General features: G+C 38.0%; 1 protein-coding gene across 3 annotated transcripts in view; it reads left to right on the top strand.

Annotated features, from left to right (window-relative positions):
- Window positions 1-25,750, top strand: part of LOC126297602 (C2 domain-containing protein 5) — a 217,252-nt gene extending 191,502 nt beyond the window's left edge. For all 3 annotated transcript variants that reach the window (XM_049988584.1, XM_049988585.1, XM_049988586.1), the window contains 5 exons: window positions 9,893-10,023; window positions 10,101-10,145; window positions 10,229-10,354; window positions 10,437-10,583; window positions 24,668-25,750. In XM_049988584.1, the coding sequence (XP_049844541.1) occupies window positions 9,893-10,023; window positions 10,101-10,145; window positions 10,229-10,354; window positions 10,437-10,583; window positions 24,668-24,730 (512 nt within the window). In that variant the 3' untranslated portion in view covers window positions 24,731-25,750. The remainder of the gene's footprint in view (window positions 1-9,892; window positions 10,024-10,100; window positions 10,146-10,228; window positions 10,355-10,436; window positions 10,584-24,667) is intronic.
- The last annotated feature ends 1,514 nt before the right edge of the window (window positions 25,751-27,264 follow it).

The raw sequence follows: 27,264 nt of genomic DNA, 5'->3' as shown, positions 1-27,264 counted from the left end.
TCAGTTATCCTTTCCCTTAATGTAACTGATATGTCAAAATTTCATGTTTTTTTTGTCAGAATCAAACATTTCACAAAAATCAGCATTGTTTATGCTTTGTATGAAGTTATTTTGAATTACTTTTAAATTGTTTACAGAACTCCTTCAGAGATTTCTCTTACCAGTCAGGCAGCAGTTGTTTACAATCCTCTCCAAAACATGATTCTCTGGTTAAATTGTTTTATTATTTTGTATGATCAGGAGCCTTAAAAAATGACTATACATAATACAGGTTCTGTATGGTATCCCAGATCAAGTTCACTGCTTGAAAGTTTTTCTGCTCACAGGTATGACGCAAATTAATTAAAAGTTTCAGTGCTAAATTTCAGTGTTCTCTCCAATGTACAGAGAAAGTTGCAACTTAAAAAAGGAGCAGGAAACAAGTCGTTGACAAACAAATACTTACCTCAATAAATCAGCAATGTTGATGGTCATTGATCATACTAGTACATCATTCTTGTTCACTACAGATTCCCTCGGTTGATTTTTTTTTAATTACACTGTATTTGTACATGATTTTGGGAGTTTTTCTTTCCAAATAGTCTTCTGACTACAAATTGGTCACTTTTCCTCTTTCCGCCTCTTCATTGCAATTTCACAAATCAGCGTGAATCTGGATGTTCTCGATTGAGCTAAAACAGGTTTAACAAAACTGACTTTAACAACAGCTGCCTTGAACTACAACTCCTATCCTCTTTGGCCTAACATTGGTCCTTATATTGAATCTTACAGTACGTGGTACTGACAGTAACATTATAATTAATATTGTACATAATTTACAGTGGAGATACATTTCTGCAAAATTGTTTATATGTGATAACACGCTAAGCAGAAAATAAAAATATATCTAAATAAATTATTTTGTAAACAAAGCTTTTCTATTCTAAATTTCATAAGATGAATCTCATGGTAACTCCAATGGCAAAACATTCTTAAAAAACAGTGTTTCAAGTCATGCTGATGACTGGTAATGTGAAAACTGCTTACATTATGAACAGTTGATTATGCCATTCATAGGGCTGGAATAAAAATTCTACTAAAGTGTTTTCAGTTGATATTGTTTCAGATGTCATTAAATGATGATTAGTGTAAGTTGAGAGTTAAGTCATATAACTGCATAGTAAAATTACAGTGTACTGTGATTATTGTAATCAGACATATTGTGAACTATAGAGCAAATTCCCTGTAGGCCTGCAGAATCAGTTGACTGGTATTGGTATAACTTTTGCTGAGTTTGACATAGAACTTGATTGTGCGCCATTGTTCAATCATGTGCTCCATCACACATTGTGACACATCTTTGAGATGAGATTCACAATATCAGTGCTACTGATTAAATCACTGTTCTAAAGTGCCTGACATTGGCCGCTTTGTGGAGACAAGTGTTGTCATCGCCCCCCTCCCCCCAACCTAGCCCACGCAGCTTGAATGTGCTACAGCGTGCAGACGCTTCTCAGTAAAATCATTTGCATTACTTCCTGGACACACAGGTGACTTGCTAATTTAATTTCAACTGCTTCCTTAATAACACTGTCGCTGGAAATGCATACCACAATCTTCATGTTGGTATATTCCATAGGATGACCAGTGCCAAGACAATGTTCTGCAATAGCAGACTTGCTCATCTGTTTTCAGTGTGCGTGACACTTATTCAAAGTATGCTGTCCCTCCACAATCCCAATAGTCTGACCAATACGTGACATGTCACAAATGTGATGAATATGCTAGACACCCGCCTTACACAAACCAAGATCATTCTGTGGGGAACCTAACGGGACCCTAATCTTAGATGGTGGTTGAAAAACACGTTTCAGATCATATTTCCACAAAATACACCAGTTCTTTAGAAATGCTCCCTGTGAAATGCAAAAAGGCTATAGACTTTGGTGCTGCCTGAGTATTATCATCACTCATCCAGTGCACAGTCGGTTGATTGCATGACATGCATCGGATCTGTCTTTCGTTATAACCATTCTCACAAAACATAACCTCAAGATGGACTAACTCAGCTCACAAACTTTTAGGGTCTAAGATGAGTGGACCCTGTGAACTAAGGTACGAAGTACCCCTTGATGCTAAGGCAGATGGTGACACCTATCAGCCTGTAGATACAAGTCAGTGTGAGTAGGCTTCTTATAAATGGCAAGTCCCAATGTACCATCAACCTGTCTCCTGACCAACACATCAAAGATGGGAAGGCAGCCATCTTTTTCCACCCCCATCATGAAACAAATATTCAAGTGTGTTGAATTAGGTTGTGACAAAGCAGGTTGACTCCCACCATTCTACTTTGAGTACACTTCTGTATCAAATATTAAGGTCCATTTAAATTTTTTGTGAGCTTTCTTTTTAAAATTATGATGTTAAAATTCCTACATTAAGCAGTTGTTAAGCAAACAATCAAAATTGTAGAAACAAATTCCAGAACAAAACTGTATTATTTAGAGGATTCAGTTTGTTGTTCTGGTTGCAATGAGATAATTAGTTTTGGCAGAAATGATGGCAGTAGTTATAAAGTTTCATACATCTAGCCAAAGAGAAAATTTTATAAGCTAGTAGGTATATTTGAAAGGAAAAATGACTTTCAAATTAAAGAACTATTTTCCCTGTTTTCAGTGACCTATTAACATCGGACCAAACTTTATTAGTTTAAAAGATATTGATAATGAAAAGTTTCACCTGCTAAAAATTTCCAGTGCCAATCCTAGCCATACCACTGTAAATTTGCAATAATTGTTGACTTATGTTTGATCGCCAGATTTTTCTGAACCACTTGACACCAATTTTAATAAGCAAAAGTCTCCAATTAAAAATTACTAAATTTTCGTTGACTAAATTTTAATTTCTTAGACTTTCCTGGTGATTCGGTGTCATGTCATGGAATCAGGTGTACTACTGATGGTCTGTGTCTTCCCAGCACAATATTTCCACATCGTAACTCAGTGTCGCGTGGGGTAGTCAAGTGGTCTGAGGCATCTTGTCATGGTCGGTGCGGCTTCCCCCGTCAGAGGTTCGAGTCCTCCCTTGGGCATGGGTGTCTGTGTTGCTCTTAGTGTAAGTTAGTTTAAGTTAGATTAATTAGTGTGTAAGCTTAGGGACCAATGACCGTGGCAGTTTGGTCCCATAAGACCTTACCACAAGTTTCCAAAATAACTCAGCATTTTTCTCGAGCATTTCCCACAACTGGTTGACAAGCTGATCATGTCCCTTATTTACGCCTGGGCATGTCTGGTGTTGGCACCTGCTGTGTGTCTTTCAGGCAGTGCTGTTTATCTCTAGGCATTCTGTCGTCTGTTCATGCCCGTTTTTCCTGTTTTTCCCGGTGGCAGCCAGGCCAAGGTAATCCGTACTAGGTCTGCACAGCCCAGGTGCGTGCCCAGCACTATCGGCATGCTGCGTATGTTTCTTATGCTGTTGGTGACCACTCTGGATTTCTATCATGCCCCTGTCATTCTCGAGGACTTGTGGTCCGGTACACCTTTATGAGATGCACTTCCTGCCACATCAGGCCACAGAGGTCTCTCATGGTTGTGGCCACCATCTGGAGTTCTGTATCATGTCTGCTCCTAGGATGTGTGGTGCCTGAGGTTTTGGGTGGTGGTTGTTGTTCCCACTCTTGTGCATGAGTGATACAGTTGTCTCCCGAGGAAGTAATCGTCACCTGGTGCTCCATAAGAGATTCGATTCCGTTAATTACGCCCCTGGTTGTCTGAGGTTTTTTTTACCAGAGAAGGGAACTTTTTTCCACTGTTTCTGTAGTAATTCTAAAGCTGTTTTCCACACTGTACTGAGGTTGTATCCTGCCTTCTGCTTGATCAGATTCTCTGATTTTGTCATAATGCATGGTGTGTTCAAGTTCCAGGCAATGTTCTGTCTGACTCAGACAGCTTGGCAGCAGAGTTAGAACATCAACAGCAAGTGTTTATAGACAATGAGTACTCAAACAGAGACATCTGCGAAGTGCTGCATCCCACCAGATGACCTGATATAATGGGAGAAGAACAAGAAGAAGAAACCAGGAGGGTAGCCTTCCTACTGTGTGCAGGGCCTGTATCTGCTGATCAGCAGGATCCTGAAAAAATACAAAATCAGAAGTGTGTTCTGCCCACCAAACAAGAACACAGTGCTCCTTGGAATGGTCAGAGATGATATGGGGTTATGGAAACCTGGTATCTACCATATACCATATGAATTTGATATGTCTTACATGAGCAAAACCACCAGAACAGTTGAAATAAGATATAAAGAATACCAAAGACATACCAGGCTATGACAGACCACTAAATCAGCTTTAACAGAACATTGCCTGGAACTTGAACATGCCATGCATTATGATAAACCCGGGATCCTGGCTGAGGCCCCCAAATTTTGGAATAGTGTGGTTAGTGACTCTATTGATATCAAGGTGGCAGAGAACCTGATCAACCAGGATACCAGCTCAGTATGTAGTACAGAAAAAAGTTCGCTTCTCTGGGAACAAATCTCAGACAACCAGGGGTGTAATTAATGGGATCAAACCTCTTATGGACCACTAGGTGGCCACTACCTCCTTGGGACACAACTGTAGCACTCACGCACAAGAGAGGGAAAGACTTTAACCACCCGGAACCTCAAGCGCTACATATTGTAGGAGCAGTCACAGTGCAAAACTCCAGATGGTGCCCGCTGTCACGGGAGATTACTACGGCATGCCCAGACAGAATATGCAATTCCCACAGCAACCTGATTCAGCCAGAAGTGCATCTTGTAGGGGTGTACAGAACCCACAATGCCTGGAGAACGACGGAGCATGACAGAAAGCCACAGTGGTTACCAACAGCATAAGAAACATCTGCAGCATGTTGGTAGTGTTGGAATGAGCCTGCTGGGTGCATATCCCCGTCACAGTGGGCACAGACAGTGTAGGGAACACCAGACAACCACCCAGGCATCAATATGGGACATGGTCAGTTTTTTTACCATTCACAGAAAATACCTGATGAAGACACTGAATTATGATGTCGAAATATTGCATTGGTAAGATGCTGACCACCAGCAGTACACGTGATTACACGAGATAACAACTAAATTTTAATATACAAGCTGGATCCCACGGTTAAAACCTGCGATCCCTCTATGTAGACATAAGTTAGTACTGCATATGTTAATAGATGCTGCTAGTGGTAAATAACATTCAAATAAAATATAATGATGATCTCAATAGCCAATGAAAGATTAACCTTTAGGACTATAGAATTTATCAACTATTATAAGTTAACCAAAATTGCATAATATTCTGGATCAAGTCTTTATAAGGGCAGCTCTCGCACCATTTTAGTCAGTCTGTTGTTAGTGTGCTCTTAGTTGTAGTTCATTCTGCTCTCAGTGTCCCTCAGTCTGTTTTTGATCTGCTCTTAGTATTCGTTTAGTGCTGCTTCCATCTTCGTCAGCCAGGTTCATATATAGCCCAGCTTTGGAAACCATTTGTGTTGCCTCTCCATTCATTTAATTCAGGCTCAGAACATTTTTTATAGTTATGAACAGTAAATATCAAAATGTGTGTATTTTGGTTCAGCTGAATAATATTTGTGGCTATAGTGACAGTTCTGTAACTATATTACTTAAATGTGTGTGAAGCTTCATCTGTACTGTGTACAAGCAGCTTCTGCATATTTATTTTAAGGATAGATTCTACAACAGCAATTTCAGGTGGTGGAGCAGTGAAACTGTGCAGATACTGAAGGCTTGTACCACAACAGGTCAAGGTGATCTAAAAAGTCATTAAATTCTCACTGCCATGAGGCCAAATGACAAAAGTATCATCTACATATCTGAAAAAACATTCAGATTTCAAATCCTCTTACACAAAGGCACATTACTTGAAGTGTTCCTTAAAGAAATTGACAATAATAGGTAACAACAGGTGTACATTCACAACTCCAGCTGTTTGCTCATAGTAATGGCCATTGAATAAAAAGTAAGTGGAACTCAACACATGATGAAATAGGTTCATTAATTCAACACTAAACTTTACCTCAATTAAAGTCAGACAGAGGAACGCAAGTGGAGAGAGACCACATCAAAACTTACTAGAATGTCAGAGTCATTGAAATGCATTCCCTCTAATCGACATAAGAAATTTACTGAGTTCTTAATGCGATGCTCACACCAACCTACTAGTGGGCTCAACAGACTATTGCTGCACGATGTCAGAGCACATATAGTATTCTCAATTGGCCTTATAGAAACCTCTATCTGGTGAACCTTTGGAAGGCCATATAACCTCGGGTAGCAGCACAGTAAGAATTAAGGCTCTTGATAGTCTACTGCAACAAGGAAATTTAGTTTTTGAAAAACTTAAAGTCAGGATATTTGCTGTGAACCATTTGTGTACATTATTAGTGACTGTCAGGGCTGTATCCTGCATTGTGAAGTTTGGGATCTTTATAAGAATAATTGTATCATCAGCAAACATCACTATTTTTACTATATTATTAATTTTAAATGGTAGTATAGAGCAAGAAAGTCAGTGACTCAAGGATCAAGCCCTGGGGGACTCCATTTTTTCCATTTCCCTTGTCCGAGTTTATTTTTACACGTAACTCCATTAAGACAACTCTTTGCTTTCTGTTGTGTAAATAAGATTTTAACCATGCCAAATGTTTGTCTTTGATGCCATATTGTGGAAGCTTTTTTAGCAACATGTTATAGTCTAAGCAGTTAAAAGCCTTAGCTAGGTCACAAAATTTCGCCACTGGATACCTTCTGAAATTAAGTTCCCCTAGAATTTCATGTGTTATGCTAAATATAACTCTCTCCTTGTGGAGAACCCCTTACGAAAGCCAAACTGTGTATGTGTCAGTAAACCATTTTGTGTAGTGTGGCTATGAATCATTTCCTACACTATTCTCTCAAACACATTTGAGAGCACTGGCAGCAGAGAGATGGGCTGATTGTTGGATATTACACTCTTATCTCTACATTTGTGGACTGGCATCACAATCACATATTTTAGTCTCTCTGGAAATACCCCAGTCTTCATTGGCTGAATACACAAATAACACAAAATGTTACTTATCAAGTCTGTACATGATTTTAAAATTATACCTGTTATCGTGTCATAACCAGTGCACTGATAGCTTTCAAGTAGTTTCGTGATTTTTTCAAAGTTTTTAGAAGTTGTGCTTTTGAAATGAAGTGTTGCGATTGGTGTGATTTGCATGTGGTTAAGTAGCTCTATGGCTTTTGTGGGAGATTTACTGATATGGTTACCTGTTTCTTCAGCTGCACTGAGAAAATATTTATTGATATCTGAGGTTGTAACTTTTCGATTATTCTAGTCTGTATCATTATGAGACAATTGAGGTATCCCTGTGAGTTCTAATTTGATGTCCCTGTTTTTCTCAATTTTTATGATTTTTAATTTATTGCTTAAACTGCTTTTTTTCCCTTGATGCATATGTTTGGTCACCCTGATTTCACATGTTAGAATTTTACTGTATTTCTTGTAACACAATTTCACTGTTCTAGATGATATTTTAATGTCAGTTGTTAACCACTCATTTTCTTCCACTGCGTCTTGGTTTGATTTTAATCTACGTTTGGTGGGTGGGGGGAGGGGGGGGGGGGGGAAGCTGGTTTCAAAATGCTTGTGAAATAAGTCTGTTTGATATACTTCCTCCCACTGTTCTGAACCATTTCTAAAGAAGCTAGTAGATTCAGTATTTGTTGTTCTAACATGTTTAACTTGGGTGTGTTCATTTACTGTTTTTCTGCTGGCTAGTTTCAAGGATATCATTTGACCACCATAATCAAACTGTTTATTACAGCCAGTATTTTTTCTTCGGGGTAATCTGTGGGGTCCATGTTTCATTGACTGTTTTATCAGTGGTCTACTGTAATGCTAGAAGAGTGAAACTATCTTCACATTAGTGTATGATGTTTTCTCAGCAGTGTTACAGATGTCATCCTGAACTTGGCAGTTATGGTTGTAACCTATTCCTAGCACCATGCATTATTATTATTATTATTATTATTATTATTATTATTATTATTATATGGTCTTGTTCATCAAGAGCCTTCCAAGAGGTGTCTATATTACTTGTTACATTTCTGAGCATAGAACTTTGCCCAATAATACCAGTGACTTGATATTTCTTACCCATGACTTCCTGTGAAAACAGTGAAATGCCTCTGACATGACTGTTGCCAAGTACAAGGACCATTCTGCTTACCAGTATATTAACTGTGTTCTTGCTTTGCACTTTGTTGACAAATTTATCAGGCTATACCAGCTAATCCTGACTATTCTGTGTATTTTCCTGAGGGACCATCACAGTACTAAGTCGTTCTGAACTGGTTTCTGGGAGTGATTATTATTTTTGGAACACTTTATAGTCCTGTTGTTCATTTTGTCACAGTGTTTTGGTAGTTTGTCAGCATGAGACAGTTTTGTTGGACCTTTGCTGTGCAGGGTTAGCTGAGCGGTCTGAGGCGCTGCAGTCATGGACTGTGCGGCTGGTCCCGGCGGAGGTTTGATTCCTTCCTCGGGCATGGGTGTGTGTGTTTGTCCTTAGGATAATTTAGGTTAAGTAGTGTGTAAGCTTAGGGACTGATGACCTTAGCAGTTAAGTCCCATATGATTTAACACACATTTGAACTTTTTTTTTTTTGGACCTCTGTACTTATATTTATCATATTTAAATTTCAGAACAAAGTTATCATCATTCTTCACTGACAAATCCACTTTCTTACAATGAAAATTAAGTCATGTTGCAGTGCCTGCAACTAATTCTGAATTTTATAGTTTTACAGCATTTGTTACAAAGCTCAGCTCCCATGTCCACTTTCTTCCTTTGTACACTTTATTTGTGACACATAGCATACAAATTTGCAATTAGTTAAGCCCAGTTGTACAAGATGGTATTACTGACACTAAATGACTTTTGTCTGGGTCCATAAAAAAACCTCAAAAAGGCACATGTTCGAAATGGCCAATACAAAATTTCTTTTGAACAATATTGACATGTGGGTGTTCTTATGACCTTTGGTTAACGAATACACTAACACTTTTTCCTTGTCAGATAAGGTAATTCTAGATTCTGGATCCATATCTAAGAGATTTGATAATCAAAGTTGGTGCATGTTTGATATCTGCATAGTAAGTAGAAAAACATTTACAAAGTTCACCAGAATATTGTTTGAAACTCGAATTATAGCCAGAATGATGTCTTTCCAAACAGCTACGAGAACTTAAAAGAAAGAGCCTCAAAACATGTTATTGGCTTCTGCTTTTAACAAAGCCTTGAAGCAAGATTCTTCCTGAAAGAGCACTTTATTGATGATAAGATGGTTGTACTTACTGTTGATCACATGCACTATGCTCACTGTACTCCAGCTAGTGACAGCCAGGGGTATCCATCTCTTGGGGTTGAATATGCCAAGCAAGGAAATATGTACTTTATGATTTTTAGATGACTTTAATTTTGTACCAGTACAGGAAATTTGGTGTTTAGATTTTAACTGACATTAATTACCAATAGCATAATAATAATAATAATAATAATAATAATAATAATAATAATAATAATAATAATAATGTGGGTTTACAACAAAAGAGATTGGACCATTGCCTTTTTAACATCATTAGTATGAAAGTATTGTTCAGGTGTGAAGAGGTCTCAATAGTTTTTGTCACTTTGCTTCACTGCTTCTGGTTTCAATTACTAACAATCAGTACTGATTCTTTACTTTTTATTTCTGGATGTTGATGTTCTATGTTTTCTCTTTCCTGTTCCAGCTCATTGTCACCCCCATTTTCCTATCAGTTTATTTGCTTTTTAAAGAATTTTGATGAACATATGGTTTCTTGCAGATGAAGGGGATATGATATTCAATTTGGAAGAAGACCACGACATACATGTTGTTCCAACACCAGCTGCATTGACAAATAATCATCCATCTCGCAGTACTATCTCTAGTGCACCCTTCTACAAACTTTCAAATGTTAGTATAGACTTATATTCATAATTATTCTCTTGGTTATTGAAAACTGAAGTTGAATGCCTACTTTATGTTTATAGGTCCAAAATACTGGAGATGATGATGATGACCCTAAAGATAAAATGGTATGAACTATAATGGCAACAGTTTTCACTTATTTTTAGAAGTGTATTTTAGTAATGACATTATTGCATATTTTTTATCACAGGTACTAGGTAGAGAGCGATACGGAGTTGATATCACACCTTTATCTTACATCCCTGGTGCAAAGATTGAACGTTATCTTGGAAATTTGAATTTCTTTTTCATCAGGGAAAGTACAAGCATAAGAGAGGTACTTTGATGGGGAAAAAAATGAAAAATAAATTTCAGAGTATATTTATCACTGTTTAATGTTATATTTTCTTTTTTCACAGGCCGGTGGTTTGAGTGGTTTTGTCCACAGCTTTGTGACGGAAGTTCTGGCTATTTTACGGGCACATGTAACAGCCCTTGGTGGCAATGCAATGGTTGCTTATTTCATGTCAGAATGTGTTCTGTACCACAATCCTCACAAGAATCAGGTGCATATACTTTATATTTACTTTAAAAATATAGCAAGCTCCCAGTTATCCAGGTTAATGTGGACCCAAGGCTCCATAGAGAACCAAAAAACATGGATAATTCAAAATACACGTTTTCACCAGAAGCTGGTATTTGCTGTATGTACAAACCATATTTCATGTCACATTATTTAGACTTCATTGGCTAGGGAAAAAAGCACTATATTTTTGCATCACTTGTCTCAGTGGAATTATATTCTAAATTAGAATATTTGTTTTAATTACAACAGACTGCTTCAGACTTTGTTTTCCAAATATCGTCAAACAGTTCATGGACGATCCACAAGCTGGATAACCCACACACAGATTAACAGGAGCTTGTTAATTACCAAGCTCATCATGCACAACTTATAACCTATAGTAATTTTAAGGAAGAGTGGTTCTGGCACACAAGTACACAATAATGACAGTACTGCAGCAGAAGTTTCTCCAGAAATTACACAGAGATATCACTCAGACAGATGTAAGGTGTTTCACATTCATAAATACCAATGAAAGCCATGATCCAGCTTTCCATCATCTGGCATAAATGGTTATTAGTAATTGTAACTTTTGTTCCAACAAGACTGCAGAATACAGTTGATCCTGGTCTGCATGGGAACTAGAGTTGGCATTGTCTCTGGTTGTGGAGACTCCATGAGGTAACAGCGGAATCCAATACAGCAGCTGTCAGAATTTTAAATAGTAGTTGATGAAAATGTTCCTGATTTGTAGAGGAAGGGAACGTTGGTTCCCCTTGTGAAGCCAATGAAGGACAGTGCATTGAGTGGATAATCAGCTGTTGTGTGACTCATATCCCAAATCCAGGAAACTATTTAGTCACTTCTGTTGTGTGTTCAGGAGGTATTGCTTCACACTCGGGCACTTTATGCAGCTGGAGTCAGCAATATAACAGTCTTTCCTATACAGACATATTCATATTCTTTGATGTTGAGAGGACCTACAAAACTACTTGGAGATGTAATGTCTTTGTACACCTCCACAAATGGAACTTCCATGGATGTCTGCTGACTTTTGTATAGCTCTACCTTTTCAGCTGTGTTTTTAAGTATCAGCTTAGTCCTACCTCAACTACAGATATATGGTTTATTGCTGAATAAGGTTATCATCCCTTAAAATCATCTATGCTATTCACTGTGATGTGGTCAAACTGACAACATGTGAATATAAGATGAGCCTAATTCCCACCCACTGTGTGAGCTGTCACTTGCCATCTATTATGTTAAGTGAATGGGCTAATATCAAATGCACTGTCACCAGCATTTCATACCATTATAATGTTTCGAATATTCATGAACTGACAGAGCAATGAGACCATTTGGGATTTCCACGTTGCAAGACCTGGTCCCAGTTGTTGTGGACTGCATTACTGTACTTAAATGGAAATGAGGCTGTTAACCACACTGGTTGATATGAAGGCCCAGAATTATTTGAGATTTGTCAGACTGCTGCAAGAATTTTACTTTGAACTACATTTTGCTTTATGTAATTTTATCCAAGCACCATACCTATGTTGCAGGTTATGCTGGTGGGTCTGAGCAAAGAAACTTTTTTGACTGTTGAGTGCTATTTGCTCAGTATATCCTCAAGATTTGCATACCTTATGATTTCACTGTATTTAGCACTAAATTATTCATGATCTTGAGAATACTGGACCAAACAAAGTGTAACTGTGTTAGTGAATTTGTTATAAGTCAAATTCTCTGTACTCAGCAGATAAGTCCAAATGTTTCAGGATTCCCTTCTCTCGTCACATAGGTGAGGAAAGGAGCTATCATTCTTCTGATTACCAGAACATTTAGGCATTTAGGAAAACAAAACCTAAAATAAAGCAGCTTATGAAGCCAACTTGGAAAGTAGTGCCATGCTACGTGCAATCTCAGTAACACCAGTCACCTCGATGTTTAGGCTCAAGATCGTGTGTCATTGAGGTCAAGAGTTACCAGTGTTGAAGGAACAACAGTCAGTGCTTAGTGAAACCAGAAATTGTGCCAAGTAATATGCCATCTAATTTTGGAGTAATGAGATGCCTGTGGTACATGTTTTAATAAGATGGTTTTGTATGTTTTAAATTTCACACACACTCTAAAATAAAAACAAAAAAAAGACACCGCAAAGGAATTATCCAAATGGGATGGAACTTAATAGATGTGATGTTATGTGTACAGATAAACAGATGATTACAATTCCAGAAAATTGAATGATTTATTCAAGAGAAAGCGCTTCACAAAATGAGCGTATCAGTAACATGTTGGTTCACCTCTGGCCCTTATGCAAGCAGCTGTTCAGCTTGGCATTGTTTGACACAGTTGTTGGATGTCCTACTGAGGGATATTGTGCCAAATTCTGTCCACCTAGTGCATTAGATCATCAGAATCACAAGCTATACTCTGTTCATCATAAGAATGATTGGTCAGAAGCCATAGCATACGTACACTGGCGTTGTTAGGATCTTGGAAGTAAGTCCTACTTATGTAACAGATATCTTATTAGTAAGTTCTGTTAAATAAACCTTTACGATATTGTAACCATCAGCGTTTTTCTTAATCACACTTCAGCTATGCAGTTTTTGTTTAAAAAAATCATGTACAGTCACACTCTCTGTACTGTTGTGCTTTGATTGTCACATTGTTAGTATGCAGTATGGAAATGGCTGAGGCTGCTTCCTGCTCTGTAGTGAAACACGTGTGTGGAACCCAGTTAAAAAATGCTGAGAAATTGGTTGTTCTTAATGTTTTTCATAAATTTACAGAAAAAATAGGCATTGAAGTTTTCCAAGGGACTATATTCAGTACAGTTGAGATTCAAATACACACTGGATGTATAGCAGAATCGGTAGGTATTAGATCGATAATCTGGTGCAGTTCATGGATCCCTGATCCATCCTTCTTTTTTTTTCCATTCAGTTTCAAATATGTACTTCTCAAACTTATAAAACCCGTCATAATTTTTTGTGACTAATACACATCTTCTTGTTTCCAATTACATATTGGACACAAAATTCCTGTTTTCATTTCAAATGTAAATTCTTAATTATTGATATTTTATGAAACATTGTTAATAAAGGTTGCTTAAAGTTATAAAATGTATCAATTTAGTTTTTAAGACAAAAATGAAAAACCAAATACTCTTGATTTGGACTACATCCATTGTTTTATACTACAGATGTAATCTCACACAAACTAGAGTGATAATTCTTGTGGAAACATGAAAAACAATCATTTTCACAGCATTGAGCACACCATAAAAATGCTGCATTTTCTACATTTGGAACTGTACCATTACAATATGAACCCAACAGAACTGATATGGAGCCAAGCTAAGGGATTTGTCATAAGAAATAACAAGCGGCTTCAGTAGTCAACAATAGGGTGAAATCCCAGCAGTATGCTTTTGCATCACACATAGCTCATGTGGAAGAATTATCCTGTTTTCAAGTTAGGCATTTTCATCTCTCTTGTTTGTAATTAGAATACTGCATTAGGTGAGAATGAGAGAATACTATGCTTTCTGTCTGGGCACCTACGAAGGGTGCGGTAGTGATGTAGTTTTGTCAGATATTATATCATTCCCTTTAAAAATTAAATGTCATTCAAAGCTACTCATCTCTTTTTATGTCTGAACTGCAACTGCTGACATCATTTTAGGTTAGTTGCACCAACTGGCTGGCCAATGGTGTCCAAGTTAAATGTGCGGGTAATGCTGTTGTCTCACATTACCACTCGGTATGTGTCCATGTAACACAGGATAAAACATATCTTTATGATTGCACTTGACTATACTTCCACTGCACTTGACAAAAAATCCAGTGAGATTCAAGCAAATGTGGAAGAACACATCAGGTTTATTCTTATCATGAATACAGCATAGTTGGAGGTCCCTGTCCATAAAGTTCCAAATCTTCTCAATTGAGGAGAGATCCTGTGACCTTGCTGGCAAAGGTATGATTTGACAAACATGAAGACAAGCAGTAGAAACTCTTGCCATGTGCAGGCAGGCATTATCTTACTGAAATGTAAGCCCAGGATGGCTTGCCATGAAGGGCAACAAAACAGGTCATAGAATATCATCGATGTACTGCTGAGCTGTAAGGGTGCTGCAGGTGGCAACCAAAGGGGTCCTGCTGTGAAAAGAAATGGCATCCCACATCATCACTCCTGGTTGTTGGACCATATGGTGACGCGACAGTGAGGTTGGTTCCCACCACTGTCTGGGGCATCTCCAGACACGTCTTCAGCCTGGAAGCTCATTAACTGGAATGGAATTGTGTTTGATGATGAGTCCCTCTTCAAACTGACCCCCAATGACCAGCAAAGATGTGTCTGGAGACATCCCAGACAGTAGTGGGATGCTAACCCGACTGTCAAGTGCCATACAGCCCAACAACCAGGAGTAATGGTCTGGGGTGCCATTTAATTTCACAACAGGATCCCTTTGGTTGTCCTCCGCAGCACCCTTACAGCACAGCAGTACATCAGCAATATTCAATGCCCTGTTTTGCTGCCCACCATGGCAAGTGATGCTGGGCTTACATTTCAGCAAGATAACGTCGGTTCGCACATGGCAAGAGTTTCTACTGCTTGTCTATGTACTTGCCAAATCCTACCTTGATCAGCATGGTTGCTGAATCTCTGCCCAATCGAGAATATCTGTAGCGTGATGGGCAGGACCCTCCAATCCACATGAGTTTTTGACAGGCTAATGCACCAGTTGGACAGAAATTGGTATGATATCCCTCAGGAGGACACCCAACAACTCTTTCAATTGATGCAAAGTCAAATAACTGCAGGCATAAGAGCCAGAGGCATGGGCCAATGAGTTACTGACTTGCTCAATTTCTGAAGCTCTTTCTCTTGAATAAATCATCCAATTTTTGTGAAATTGATATAGGTAATTTTTTTTTTGCATGGGTGTGTGGGAGATTGAGAGTGGGAGTATGACAGTGTTTACCTTATTACACGTGGGATTTTTGTCACTGAAAACACAGTTTTAGGTATTTTAATCATAGCCATCTCTTCATATTTTGGTAAGAGCATGATCATTCAACCATGCCAAGTAGGTGCCAAAGGATAAGCTCCACACCCACCCTCTGTGCAGAGGTTTGTGAACCACTACTCATAGTTTCAAGCATACAATTTCGTATCTGTTCCAGAACTACCAGTACTCCATAAAGGTATATACCATAACCTGTTGTAGATTTTCATAAACCATCTGTAAGCAGAAAAGGAGGGCATTTTGCATAGGCTCACTGTATGTAGATACAGAGGCAGTTGGCATGTTGGTACTTAAAAGACCAAGAATATTGCATCTGTGAAGTTTTGAAATCAGGAAAGAGGTACTGGCAGGTCTTAAATGTGTGGAATGTTGTAGGTTGAGCTTGGATAGTTCATTCGGTGAGGGTCTGATTTCTTGTGATTTATGTTTTACTTGTGTTTTCCCTTGCACCAGTTGCTCATTAAACTGTTGTGTGAAAACTGAGTGTTTTATAACACTCAAAGAATTTGTAAATGTATAGCTATGTGGCTGCCACAGTGATTTTAAGTCCAAGCTGACTGCTACTGTGGCAGTAAACGTGACTGTACTCAGAATACTAAATCTGGCAGTTTGTATGATTTGGTTGCATTGTGCACTGTGAAAGTTCAATGAGTATATCTTCTCTTGCATTCAAGTATTTGCTGTATGAAGTAGTCCTATTCTGGTAAAGAGCATACATTGGAAACTTCAAGTCCAACTTGTAAGGCTCCTTGTGGCATAACTTTTCCTATACTTTATTTTGTCTGCATGTTAAAAGTACATATATAAAGTACAAACAAACACAATTTATATCATTTTTCTAACATACCAATAGAAGCAATTTCATCAGAACACTGCCTGTGACAGACTATTTGGCTGTCTGAACACCTCTGAACACTTTGTGCTCCAGAGTTCATGACCAAGTGAAGTGACACTGTGGTAAGGTACAGGTTCAGGATGACGGCAGTTCAAATTCCCATCCAACAGTCCATCCAAATTTAGGTTTTCCATGAATTTCCTAAATTGATTAAGGTAAAAACCAGAATGGTTCCTTTGAAAGAGTACAGTCTACATTATTCCCTATCTTCCTCCACTCTGAGCTTGTACTCCATCTCTGATGACTGTATCATAAACATGACGTTAAAGCCTAATCTTCCTTCTGTACATAGTCCAACTGTGATGCATGTTGTAGGCTGACAGAAACCAGCCACAGACAGAAGGTTTTTTTTCAGACTGCAGTGACTGCATGTGATTTATAGTTACAGCTGCTGCACTCACTTCAACAAATGTATACAATAGTTGCCTACAAATGTCATGTATATTTCCATAGTAAATAAAGTGAATACCCTGCAGGAGAAGTTTGACGGGAATGCAGACACTGTCCTTTGAGTTTGACTTTCTTGATTGGCGTCATGAAAAACTTAAGGTGTTAGAAAATGGTATAATAGGTATTCAGCTAGATTATAGACAGAGCTGACTATCTTTTAAACTTTAAAGTATCTAATGAGAAAGGGTGCATAAATTTAGCATTTGCTAACACCTGTGTGAGAAAACTTTATCATAGTTCTGGCAAAGTTAGTCGTGTGAAATGACTTACGCAGCATGTGGCATAAGGAACATCAAAGTATATGATCTAATATCATGATTAAAATTTACCTGAACATACAAATAAATTACACTGTCACCACAATTAGCTTATGGTGAAAGAGTACATTAATGAAAGGGAAAATAATTACAAAACAAATGTGTCCAAAACATCACTAAACAGTTAGATATGACACTGACCTTGAAACTCGTGTCATATATAAATAGTATTTCATGATTACCTCAAAAGCTTCAAAATTTACTAGTAGTAGTAGTAGTAGTAGTAGTAGTAGTAACTGGCATGAAAAGAAATTCAGTTCATAATTACATTTTCCACAAATTTTGAAAAGCTGAATTTTATGGTGAATAATATATGATTTTGGTATGTGTTTTGGTCCACAGAGCCTGAAAATGAAATTTATTGGTTTGCTCTCATTTTTGAAAGAATATATATTGTATGTATTAGTAGCAACTCTGAGAATAATATAGACATTGGGTTGTTCACAGGCACATAAACCAGACTGAAAACTTTTGCTCACTTTCACTTGAACTCTTTTTTTTTTTGAGCTAGAGTGAAAACACACACACACACACACACACACACACACACACACACACACACACACACTTGTACAGCTACAATATACTGGATGAATAACTGTGCTGGGACTGCAGCATTGGATGGTGTGACCACCAACCAACTGTCCACCTGAATGACTGGTCACCACCAAACTGTGACCAAGAACAGAGCTGGTCATCCACCGGCAGAACTTGCTACTGAGAACAAGACACTTGATTTCAGTGTGTGCTACTCAACCTGCCCCAACAACAGCTTCTGTGAACTACATAGTTGGGAACTTCCTGGCAGATTAAAACTGTGTGCCCGACCGAGACTCGAACTCGGGACCTTTGCTTTTTGCGGGGAAGTGCTCTACCAACTGAGCTACTGAAGCACGACTCACGCCCGGTACTCACAGCCTTACTTCTGCCAGTATCCGTCTCCTACCTTCCAAACTTTACAGAAGCTCTTCTGCGAACCTTGCAGAACTATCACTCCTGAAAGAAAGGATACTGTGGAGACATGGCTTAGCCACAGCCTGGGGGATGTTTCCAGAATGAGATTTTCACTCTGCAGCGGAGTGTGCGCTGATATGAAACTTCCTGGCAGATTAAAACTGTGTGCCCGACCGAGACTCGAACTCGGGACCTTTGCCTTTCGCGGGCAAGTGCTCCACCAACTGAGCTACCGAAGCACGACTCACGCCCGGTACTCACAGCCTTACTTCTGCCTATTAATTCAGGATGCTTAATTGCAAGATGTTACAAATTACACACTGCAGGCAATCTTCTTCATTGATTGTAGTTTTTGTGAATCCTATCAATTAATAGTTCACATCATTCTTTCACATTTTTACGTTTGCAGTATCTCCCACCCCTCCACCACTTGATGGACCACTGGTGTCTTTATGTCTGTCACTAATCAGGAACTACTTCATACTGCAATCAAATCTTCCTCATGAAAGAGTGTAAGGAGGTGTGAAGATCCACAAGCCAAAGCTTGCACTGTGCATGGTAGTTAAGGATACAGTCACAGTGCAGCCAACAATGGGCACTTCTGTTGATGGCTGACATTGCCTAGCTCTCCTGATCATTTCAAACAATGCTAAAAATATGACTGTGGTTCCATTGTTGTCTGGCAAATTCATTCCAAATCAACGGCATCTTCTTTGTTTGAAGGAAAAGATAAACACACTTTGTTGGTGATAATTTTCTTTTTTAGTATATCACGACTCCCCTTGCATGCCATTCCCCCCTTCCCTGGAATCGCACCCTACAGTTTGAGGACCTAGGGGGATGTGGAAAGCCAGTTGAAAACCACATCCTGGCTGGATGGCTGGCAGGCAGGCAGGCATACCAACCCTTGCCATTAATCTGCTAGGTGAATTTGACCTGGGGCAGGTGCATCACTTTAACCTGGAAGTGGCACTTTAACCTGCACCTATATCTGGGTGGGTAGCATTTAGCTTTTCCATAGTTTCTCCAAATCATTTAAGGCAAAGGCCAGAATGGTCTCTCTACCAATCTGAGTTTGTACTCCATCTCTAATGAACTAGTTATCAACTGTATGTGAAACTGTAATCTTCCACCTCATGTTTCCAGCATTGTCTTGTCAACATAGGTTCTTTGCCATTTCTGTTGTGTCTTTCATAATAGTAGAACTTACATAAAATGTTGAAATTAATACCTTATAAGATGAAAACCAATTTTGTCCTAAATGGGCTGAATGAATGGAAGTTTTCAACGTATTGTTGAAGCTATGTATAGGGTATTTGCTTTAGCGCCATTTAAAGTTTATTAAAAAAAGGCACTTCAAGAAAAATGTAGAAATTGTCGTCTTGTAAACTGAAATAGCTTTCAGTGGTATGGTCCTCATTTGTCATTATGGGGACCACATTCATTTTTGTTGTTTTGAGCTAAGATTATTCTTCCTTAGAAAATTAATACCTTTTTCCTTAACTGTGTATGCAGTTTCATCTGTGTTTATATATTACATGTCAGTGGGTTTGTAAGGTAGCATCTCCATTTAAAAAATCTGTTGAAGTTTTGTTTGTAGTTTCTGTCTTGACATATTTAGGTCTTTGGATATGTAGTTCTGTGTTTCACTTTTGATTTACTAGGTACCTTCAGTCACCCACAAAGTTAATGAGACACTTCTGTTGTACATGTTCTTATTCCCATCAAGCTGGCTAATGCAGATGCTGTAGGGCCTTGATAATCTGGCATGCTCGGGGATTTGTCAATGTCAGATTATCAAATCTTCTAGATTATCAAGGTTATTTTTAAAAACCTGGTTTAATGGAATGGAATTATGCAACCCCTGTAGTTTTAACGCAGAAAAACAAATAGTAGTTATTTATTAAATGCAACACAACTGGAGAGATTACAGTATAAATAAATTAAAAGTATCAATTACTTTTCTGTAAAAAATTGAATTAAAAGCCAAATAATCTACTGCTCTGTTAAATCAGTTTAAGGCTCTAAAGTTTTAGTGAAGTTAATGTACATAATAATTTTTTGTGTGCAAGTGACAAAATAAAGTAAGCACCCTCTGTATGAAAAGATAAAGAACAAACTATGAGGTTTGCTCAGAAAGTTTCAGAACTTCATTCACAAAATTTTTGTTTGCATGCTTTTTACTTATTGTGCATGCTCTCCTTTGAAATACTCACCATCACAATTGATACACTGCTCCCAATGCCATTTTCACTTCTGGAAGCAGTCTCTGTATGCCTCTTGCTGGATTGCGCAAAGCACCAGTCTCCGATTTTTCTTTTATCGTGTCTGTCATTGTAAATCTTCATCCTTTCAACAGGGGGAAAAAAAGAATGCAGGGGCCAGGTCTGGGGAGTACTTAGGATAAGGCAGTACAGTGATTTTGTTTCTTGTGCAATAATCAAGTACCAACAATGATGAATGTGCAGGTGCATTATCGTGATGCAAGAGCCATGAATTCTCTTGTCTCATTTCAAGCCATTCCCTTCTAACATGTTCTCATAGGTGTTGCAACATGTCCTGATAGTACCATTAATTAATAGTTTGTCCCTTTGGCATGAATTCAAGATGAACTAATTCTTCAAAGTCAAAGAAAACTATCAGCAAGGGTTTGGCATTTGATCTGACCCGAAAAGCTTTCTTTGGTCTTGGAGAACCTTTCCTGATCTATTGTGAGGATTGAAACTTGGTCTCAACATCATAACTGTAGACCCAAGTCTCATTGCCAGTTATGGTTCTCTTACAGAACATCTCATTCTCATTTGCGTGATCAAAAACTCTTCACAGATTGCAAGGCGAAGGTCTTCCTGGTCCTGACTCATGAGCTGTGGGATGAACTTGGCAGCATCGGATTACACCAGTGAAAAATACAAATGAGTTGCACACTTTTCCTGTTTAATTTATGATAAAATCTTACTTTCACAAAACTTCAAATTTGTGCAAAACGGCCTTGTCCAAAATGTCAAAAAACAGTGTGATACTATGTGCTGTTGTCCTCAGATGCACTTTATCTTTGTCTGCTCTTGTGTCATACATAACTAAAATATCAGGAATATCACCAAAATGTGGAGATATTATGGATAATAGGCTAAAACATCAGTGCCACAGAGTAAAAAATGAAACTGAGTATTCACAAGGAAAAATTGAATGTATGACTATTGAAGCAGAAATGACATTCTAGTAATATGAGAATGTGCAGTTGTGCACTTTTACACATTTTTCACCTCCCAATCTACCATAGATGATGCATACTAACAAGCTTGTTCATTGCTTCTGTGATTTATCCTGTCTTGTTTGATTCTGAGATGATTATCAAAATTCAGATTCTTGTTGCTGACAGTTGCTTCGAATCTGTTCAGAGACTTTCTCTTGTTTGGTTAGTGGTGTAAGTTGGTATTCATGAAGCAGATGACTGTGGTTACTCTTGTGAGGTTGCTAGGAGACATATTACTTGGAGGGTTATGATTCTTTACGTACTCATGACAGTTAGCAGCCCAATTAAAGTAGTATTGACTGGAAGTGATAAGACAACAGTTTCTGCAGCAAAATTGGAACTGATTATGAAACCAATTATTTCATCTGAAAGTGAGCACTCTACTATGTGGACAGGGCATTGCTGCAATAAAACTCTCTCATTGCTGTATCACCTTAGCTAAGTTAGATAGCTTGCAACATGAAAGAAGAGAATAGGGGAAGCATATTCATGAAATGACCTTCGTGGAATCAAAAACTTTACTTTTCCAGTCTCATGTGATATTTTAAGCAGTAATTATTCAGAATATTTCATTGAGCTGACAAGAAAAATTCAAGCAAATTTAGTAGTATCAGTCAGTCCCACACCCACAAATCACTGTCATGACAGCGGAGTTGCTAAACATTGCCTGCGCCATTGCAAAGTCTTCATTATGTTAGTGGAAAGAATAATGTGTTTTGAATTGTGCATGATTGGATTTGGAACTCCAACCTAGTGTGAGACAATGTGACATATTTAATGTTGTTCCTAATCCAGGGGAATTACTTTATTCAGCATTTACAAATATGCCTCATCTGTCAGTTTTGCCAGCAGAAGGATTTCCAACTCACAATCAAGGTCACAAATATTAGTATTACTGTCATGAGAGATCCTATACACAACCATGTTAGCCAGGGAATGGCAGTACATTATGCAAGTGAAATTGCCCGAGTTTTTTGGTGCCACCAAAGATCTTGGAGAAGAACAATTATAATATTACCAAATTAGATACATTTTTATGAATTTTAAGAATTTGACCAGGTCTTTGGTCTTCACTTCAGACTGTACAGAAACATGGATCCTGCTCCTAAGGGACCAAAATGCAAAAGAATTAAGGACATTGAACACTTTTAAACTGCCATATGCATAGATCATGAGAAATAACCAAAACCTATCTACTTAAGTCCTACAAGGCTTTTTTTGCAGTCTCGGCTTAATAATAAGTGTGTGGCTTATTGGTTGCCAAAGGATTAGACTGCAAACAGCGGCATTTAAATCAGTCCTACATCTGGCCTCTGTGATGGAAGTAGATAGCCATCACTTGCCATTTGGTGTCAGCTCCTCACGATGCATCATGCATACAGTTACTGGGATCTCATACCGTTGAACATGCAATGAAGTGCACCCTCATAAATTGACTCTATGCAAAAAGGCCCTTTGAGAACTGCACAAAGCAGGAACTGATAGCACTTAGTGCTGGCGAAATTTCTGTTTTAAACCATTGATGAAGTCACCACACCCATAGTTACCGAAAATTCTCAGAGTAGCTTGAAGATTACTATGAGAATAATTGTTCCTGAGGCTACATTTTTAAACCTCTGCCACACAGGGCCACTGTAAGGCCCAACTGATGCAAACAGCCTCTTGGAATGGCAAGCTGAGAGTAATGCAGAATTTGTTCAGAGGTTGTATCATAATTAGTAGTGAAAACAACCCATTTCCATGCTCACCAGATTTAGATTTATTTTTAAAGGTGTTACTAAGTGACCAAGGAAATGCAACTAACGTATGAGGGAGGGAGGAGGGAAAGACAAGGGGGCAGGAGCACCAAACAATATGTCACTTCTATGGAAAAATATTCTTGAATCAGCCCTGGTGCCACAACCATGTACAGATAGAGCTAAACAGGTCATGCCATCATCTGTTCTGTGGTATTACCTGAAAATGTCCACATGATTTGCATACGAATTGAATTTACAGCGTATACTCTGATGTCTATTCAATCTTGAGGACATTCAAGCTGATGTAATGCATCCAAATTGTGAAATTACTGATCAGGAATTCGAAATAAGCTGCAGATGAAGCAGTCAAAGATTTCTGAATGGGACATATTGTGGCACAATGTGCCAACTGCTCACATGCAATAACTTTGCTATTGAAGCACAGGGGGGAAGAAGAGTGGCTCAAAGTTAGTGACAACAAGCTGTGGTCTGTTATGCCAACAATCTAGCCATATGTTTGTCCATCTGGCCTCTGAGGTAAGAGTAAGTTTCTAACTCATCTCTAGATGGGCCACTGTACTATGATGCAAGACTTCTTCCTCTAGTGAGACTCCTTGTGAGTTTGTGATGGTTGTGGCATAAAACTTTTAGTGTGTCACATTTTTAAATGAATTTGTTTTGAATCAACGAGAGCTATCCACAATGAATTTTCACCTTGCAGCAGAGTGTATACTGATGTGAAACTTCCTGGAAGATTAAAACTGAGTGCTGGACTGGGTCTCAAACCTGGGACGTTTGCCTTTTATGTGGAAGTGCTCTACTGACTGAGTTACCCCAACATGACTCATGACCTGCCCTCACTGTATTACTTCTGAGAAGTTCTCCTGCATGCACTCGTGGAAGTATTTTGGAGATTAAGAGATGAGGTCCTAGCAGAAGTGAAGCTGTGAGGTTGGGTTGTGAGTCATGCTAAAATAGCTCAGTGAGTAGAGCACTTGTCTGCAAAAAGCAAAGGTCCCAGTTTTGAGTCCCATTCCAGCACACAGTTTTAATCTGACAAGTATTTCCAGTTACCTACAATATAGTAACCTATCATTTTCAGTCCCTTTGGCATACACACGTGTGTGTGTGTGTGTGTGTGTGTGTGTGTGAGAGAGAGAGAGAGAGAGAGAGAGAGAGAGAGAGAGAGAGAGAGATAGTTGCAAACTGGTTTTTAAGAAGGTTTTATGCTTGCATTTTCAGTATTCACAGTTTTTAACCACATTGATTATCCTCATGATGCATTTACCTACAGATCACATTCTTTCTTCAAGTTTGTTACATTGATTTATGTTTCAGGTTTACTGTGAAACTGTACTTTGTTGAGTCTGTCTAAATTTCAGTCTGATATACATATTGTGCTGTAGACAAAAGATAGTAAAATGGATGAATTTATTTTGCAGGGGCAGTGCCTTATTAATGTTGGTGGAGATGTCGTGTGTGCCACTTACTATACAGAAGAATGATTGTATAATATTGTATATTTCAAATAATCAAAGCTGTTGCATTAAATTTTCTACATGTCTGTAACATAAATATTTATTGTTGTGCAATTGGAAAAGTTTGGAAATACTTGGCCAGATGTGGCTTAAGCTCAGCTCAGCTCAGGTTGTGAACATCAGATTTTGATATTCAAACAAATAATTGACGTTTTCTGCGCTATTGTAATTACAATAGCAAATGTTGTGTGTAACTTCTGTTGGTATTTTGTACTTTATAAGAAGCTGAAGATCGTACTTAAATAGCAACTGAAGATCGTACTTAAACAGCAACTGAAGATTGTACTTAAACAGCAGCTGAAGATTGTACTTAAATAGCAACTGAAGATCGTACTTAAATTCAACATTAATTATAATACTCACATGTTTGAAGTACAAGTCATATAAAAAGTTGCTACAGGAATGGTAACAAGGAAACATATTGGAAGCTTCTGACTGCTGCCATTGAACATGTAGTCTGCTTTTGTAATGGTTTCAAAAACATTTTTGCTGTGGTGTGGAGCCAAGCAGTTCCCAATATTTAGCATTAAAGCTGAACTAAACATGGATGATCTAAAAGATTTCATATATGCTTCATATTTTTTAATGAAGAACAGCATAAAGAGTTTGGCAGCTATTTGTTTATTTTCAGAGTGGTCAGTTTTGCTCATATCATTGTTGATGCTATAGATAGATTTGTGAAAGCTGTATTATTTTAGATTAATTTTAACTGCAGTTTCTTTTTATATATGATTAAAAGATTTTTTAATGTGTGTGCCTTAGGTGATGTATACATGTGTGTTTTAAACTGTTGTGCACATGTCAGAATTTTCTTTAAAGGCAGTAATGTGTAACATGCAGCTGTTGTATTATCATGTGGAATGGATATTTATATGTGATATTATCACTGATGTGAATCGTTGTTAGTGAATGTTATTTTTGCTGTAAATAAAAACAGTGAAGAACATGAAATAAAAGAAAATAATTGTTTGAATCATATGTCAATAATTAGTTTCTTTTTTAGATAGACAATTGTGTTTTTTCTGAGGGTGGGAGGTGAAAGGAAGTCCAGTTTGGATTTGTCATAATTATCACCTTGGAATCATGTTTACAATTAACTACAAATTTGTAAAGAAGAAACTGCATACAATACAAAGAAATAACCGTTCTGATCTGTACACAGAAATAAGGTGTAGGAGTACTCTTTCCAACTAACATTAAAATTAAATGACAAAGCAGTCACTAAATCTGAACAGTGACCACTTGCCATCTGACTGAAATATAGTAACAGTTTATAGACACCAGAATGAATTTTTTGCTCTGGAGTGGAGTGTGTGATCAAATGAAACTTTCCTAGCAGATTAAAACTGTGTGCCAGAATGAGGCTCGAATTTAGGACCTTTGCCTTTCATGGGCAAGTGTTCAAGTTCCAGTTTATAGCTATTATCTGACAGTGGTGGGTAATTGTCTACTATGTCAGTGTGGTGTACCTGTATTTGTTAGTTCAGACCATGTCAGAGCTGCAGTTTTGTGTAAAACTAAAAATAAGCATAGTGGCAAAATGCCATTTTGGCACTTAAATATTACATATAATTTATGAGTACTGCTAGCTGCTGATGTAAACTACAGATAAAATTACACAAATGTTATTGAAGTGGAAAACTTCACATCATAAAAGCTGATTGTGAAGTAGCTGCTAATGTTAAGGAAAATTAGCAGTCACATTCCAAATAAATGCAAGAGTTTGTTCTATAAAGGAAGGAAGAAAGACAAGTGTTACATTGATGCCAAGGTAACTTTTTGCTTAAAATTTTGTTTCACCACTTAATAATCTTGGTTTGTAACATAGATGGCACATCAATCTGTGCCCTTACTTCCTTCTCATGTATTATCTGTATAGCACCATACTGGGTATATGTTCAGGATGAAGTAACCACTGATGTACATCTTCCTCTCTGTTATCATTTAATGTAACATCTGAATGCTGAGGTGTTACTTTTAAATTGTAGACACTGCTATTTTTAGTTTGTATTCTATAAGGATTTAAATCCTCCCACTCTTACTGAATTTTATTATGTGCTTCAAATTGGTGGGAGGATGAAAAGAAATACAAAGAGAAAGCTTTTCATTAAGATGGCTCCCATATTGCAGCATAACATAATGGTCCAGGCCATAGGTGGAAGAACTGGAAACTAATGATACAGGGAAAAGCCCGAGCAGTTGTTGACTTTTGTGTTTGCTTTCTATATGCAAAGCTACTAGACGCATTATGTTGCTAGATTTCTACATATTTCCTCTAATAATTTCTCCAAGTAGGTGGCGAACACACAAAATGTGCTTTGGGGCCTATTATGTCAATGTCTACAACTGAAGAACATTGGTAGCAATGCTGATTTTGTTAGATGGTGAATAACTTAGCTGAGAAGAATGTGAGAGAGTACTGAAAGACCTAAGTTGAGGAAGGCTCTTAGAGTAGACGACATACCCTTGGAACTATTAAAATGCTTCAGAGAACTAGCTAT

The sequence above is a fragment of the Schistocerca gregaria genome, chromosome X, assembly GCF_023897955.1.
Source record: "Schistocerca gregaria isolate iqSchGreg1 chromosome X, iqSchGreg1.2, whole genome shotgun sequence".
NCBI classification, from domain to species: Eukaryota; Metazoa; Arthropoda; class Insecta; order Orthoptera; family Acrididae; genus Schistocerca; species Schistocerca gregaria.
The sequence above is the reverse complement of the archived record's forward strand: the minus strand, read 5'-3'. Positions and strand labels throughout refer to the sequence as shown.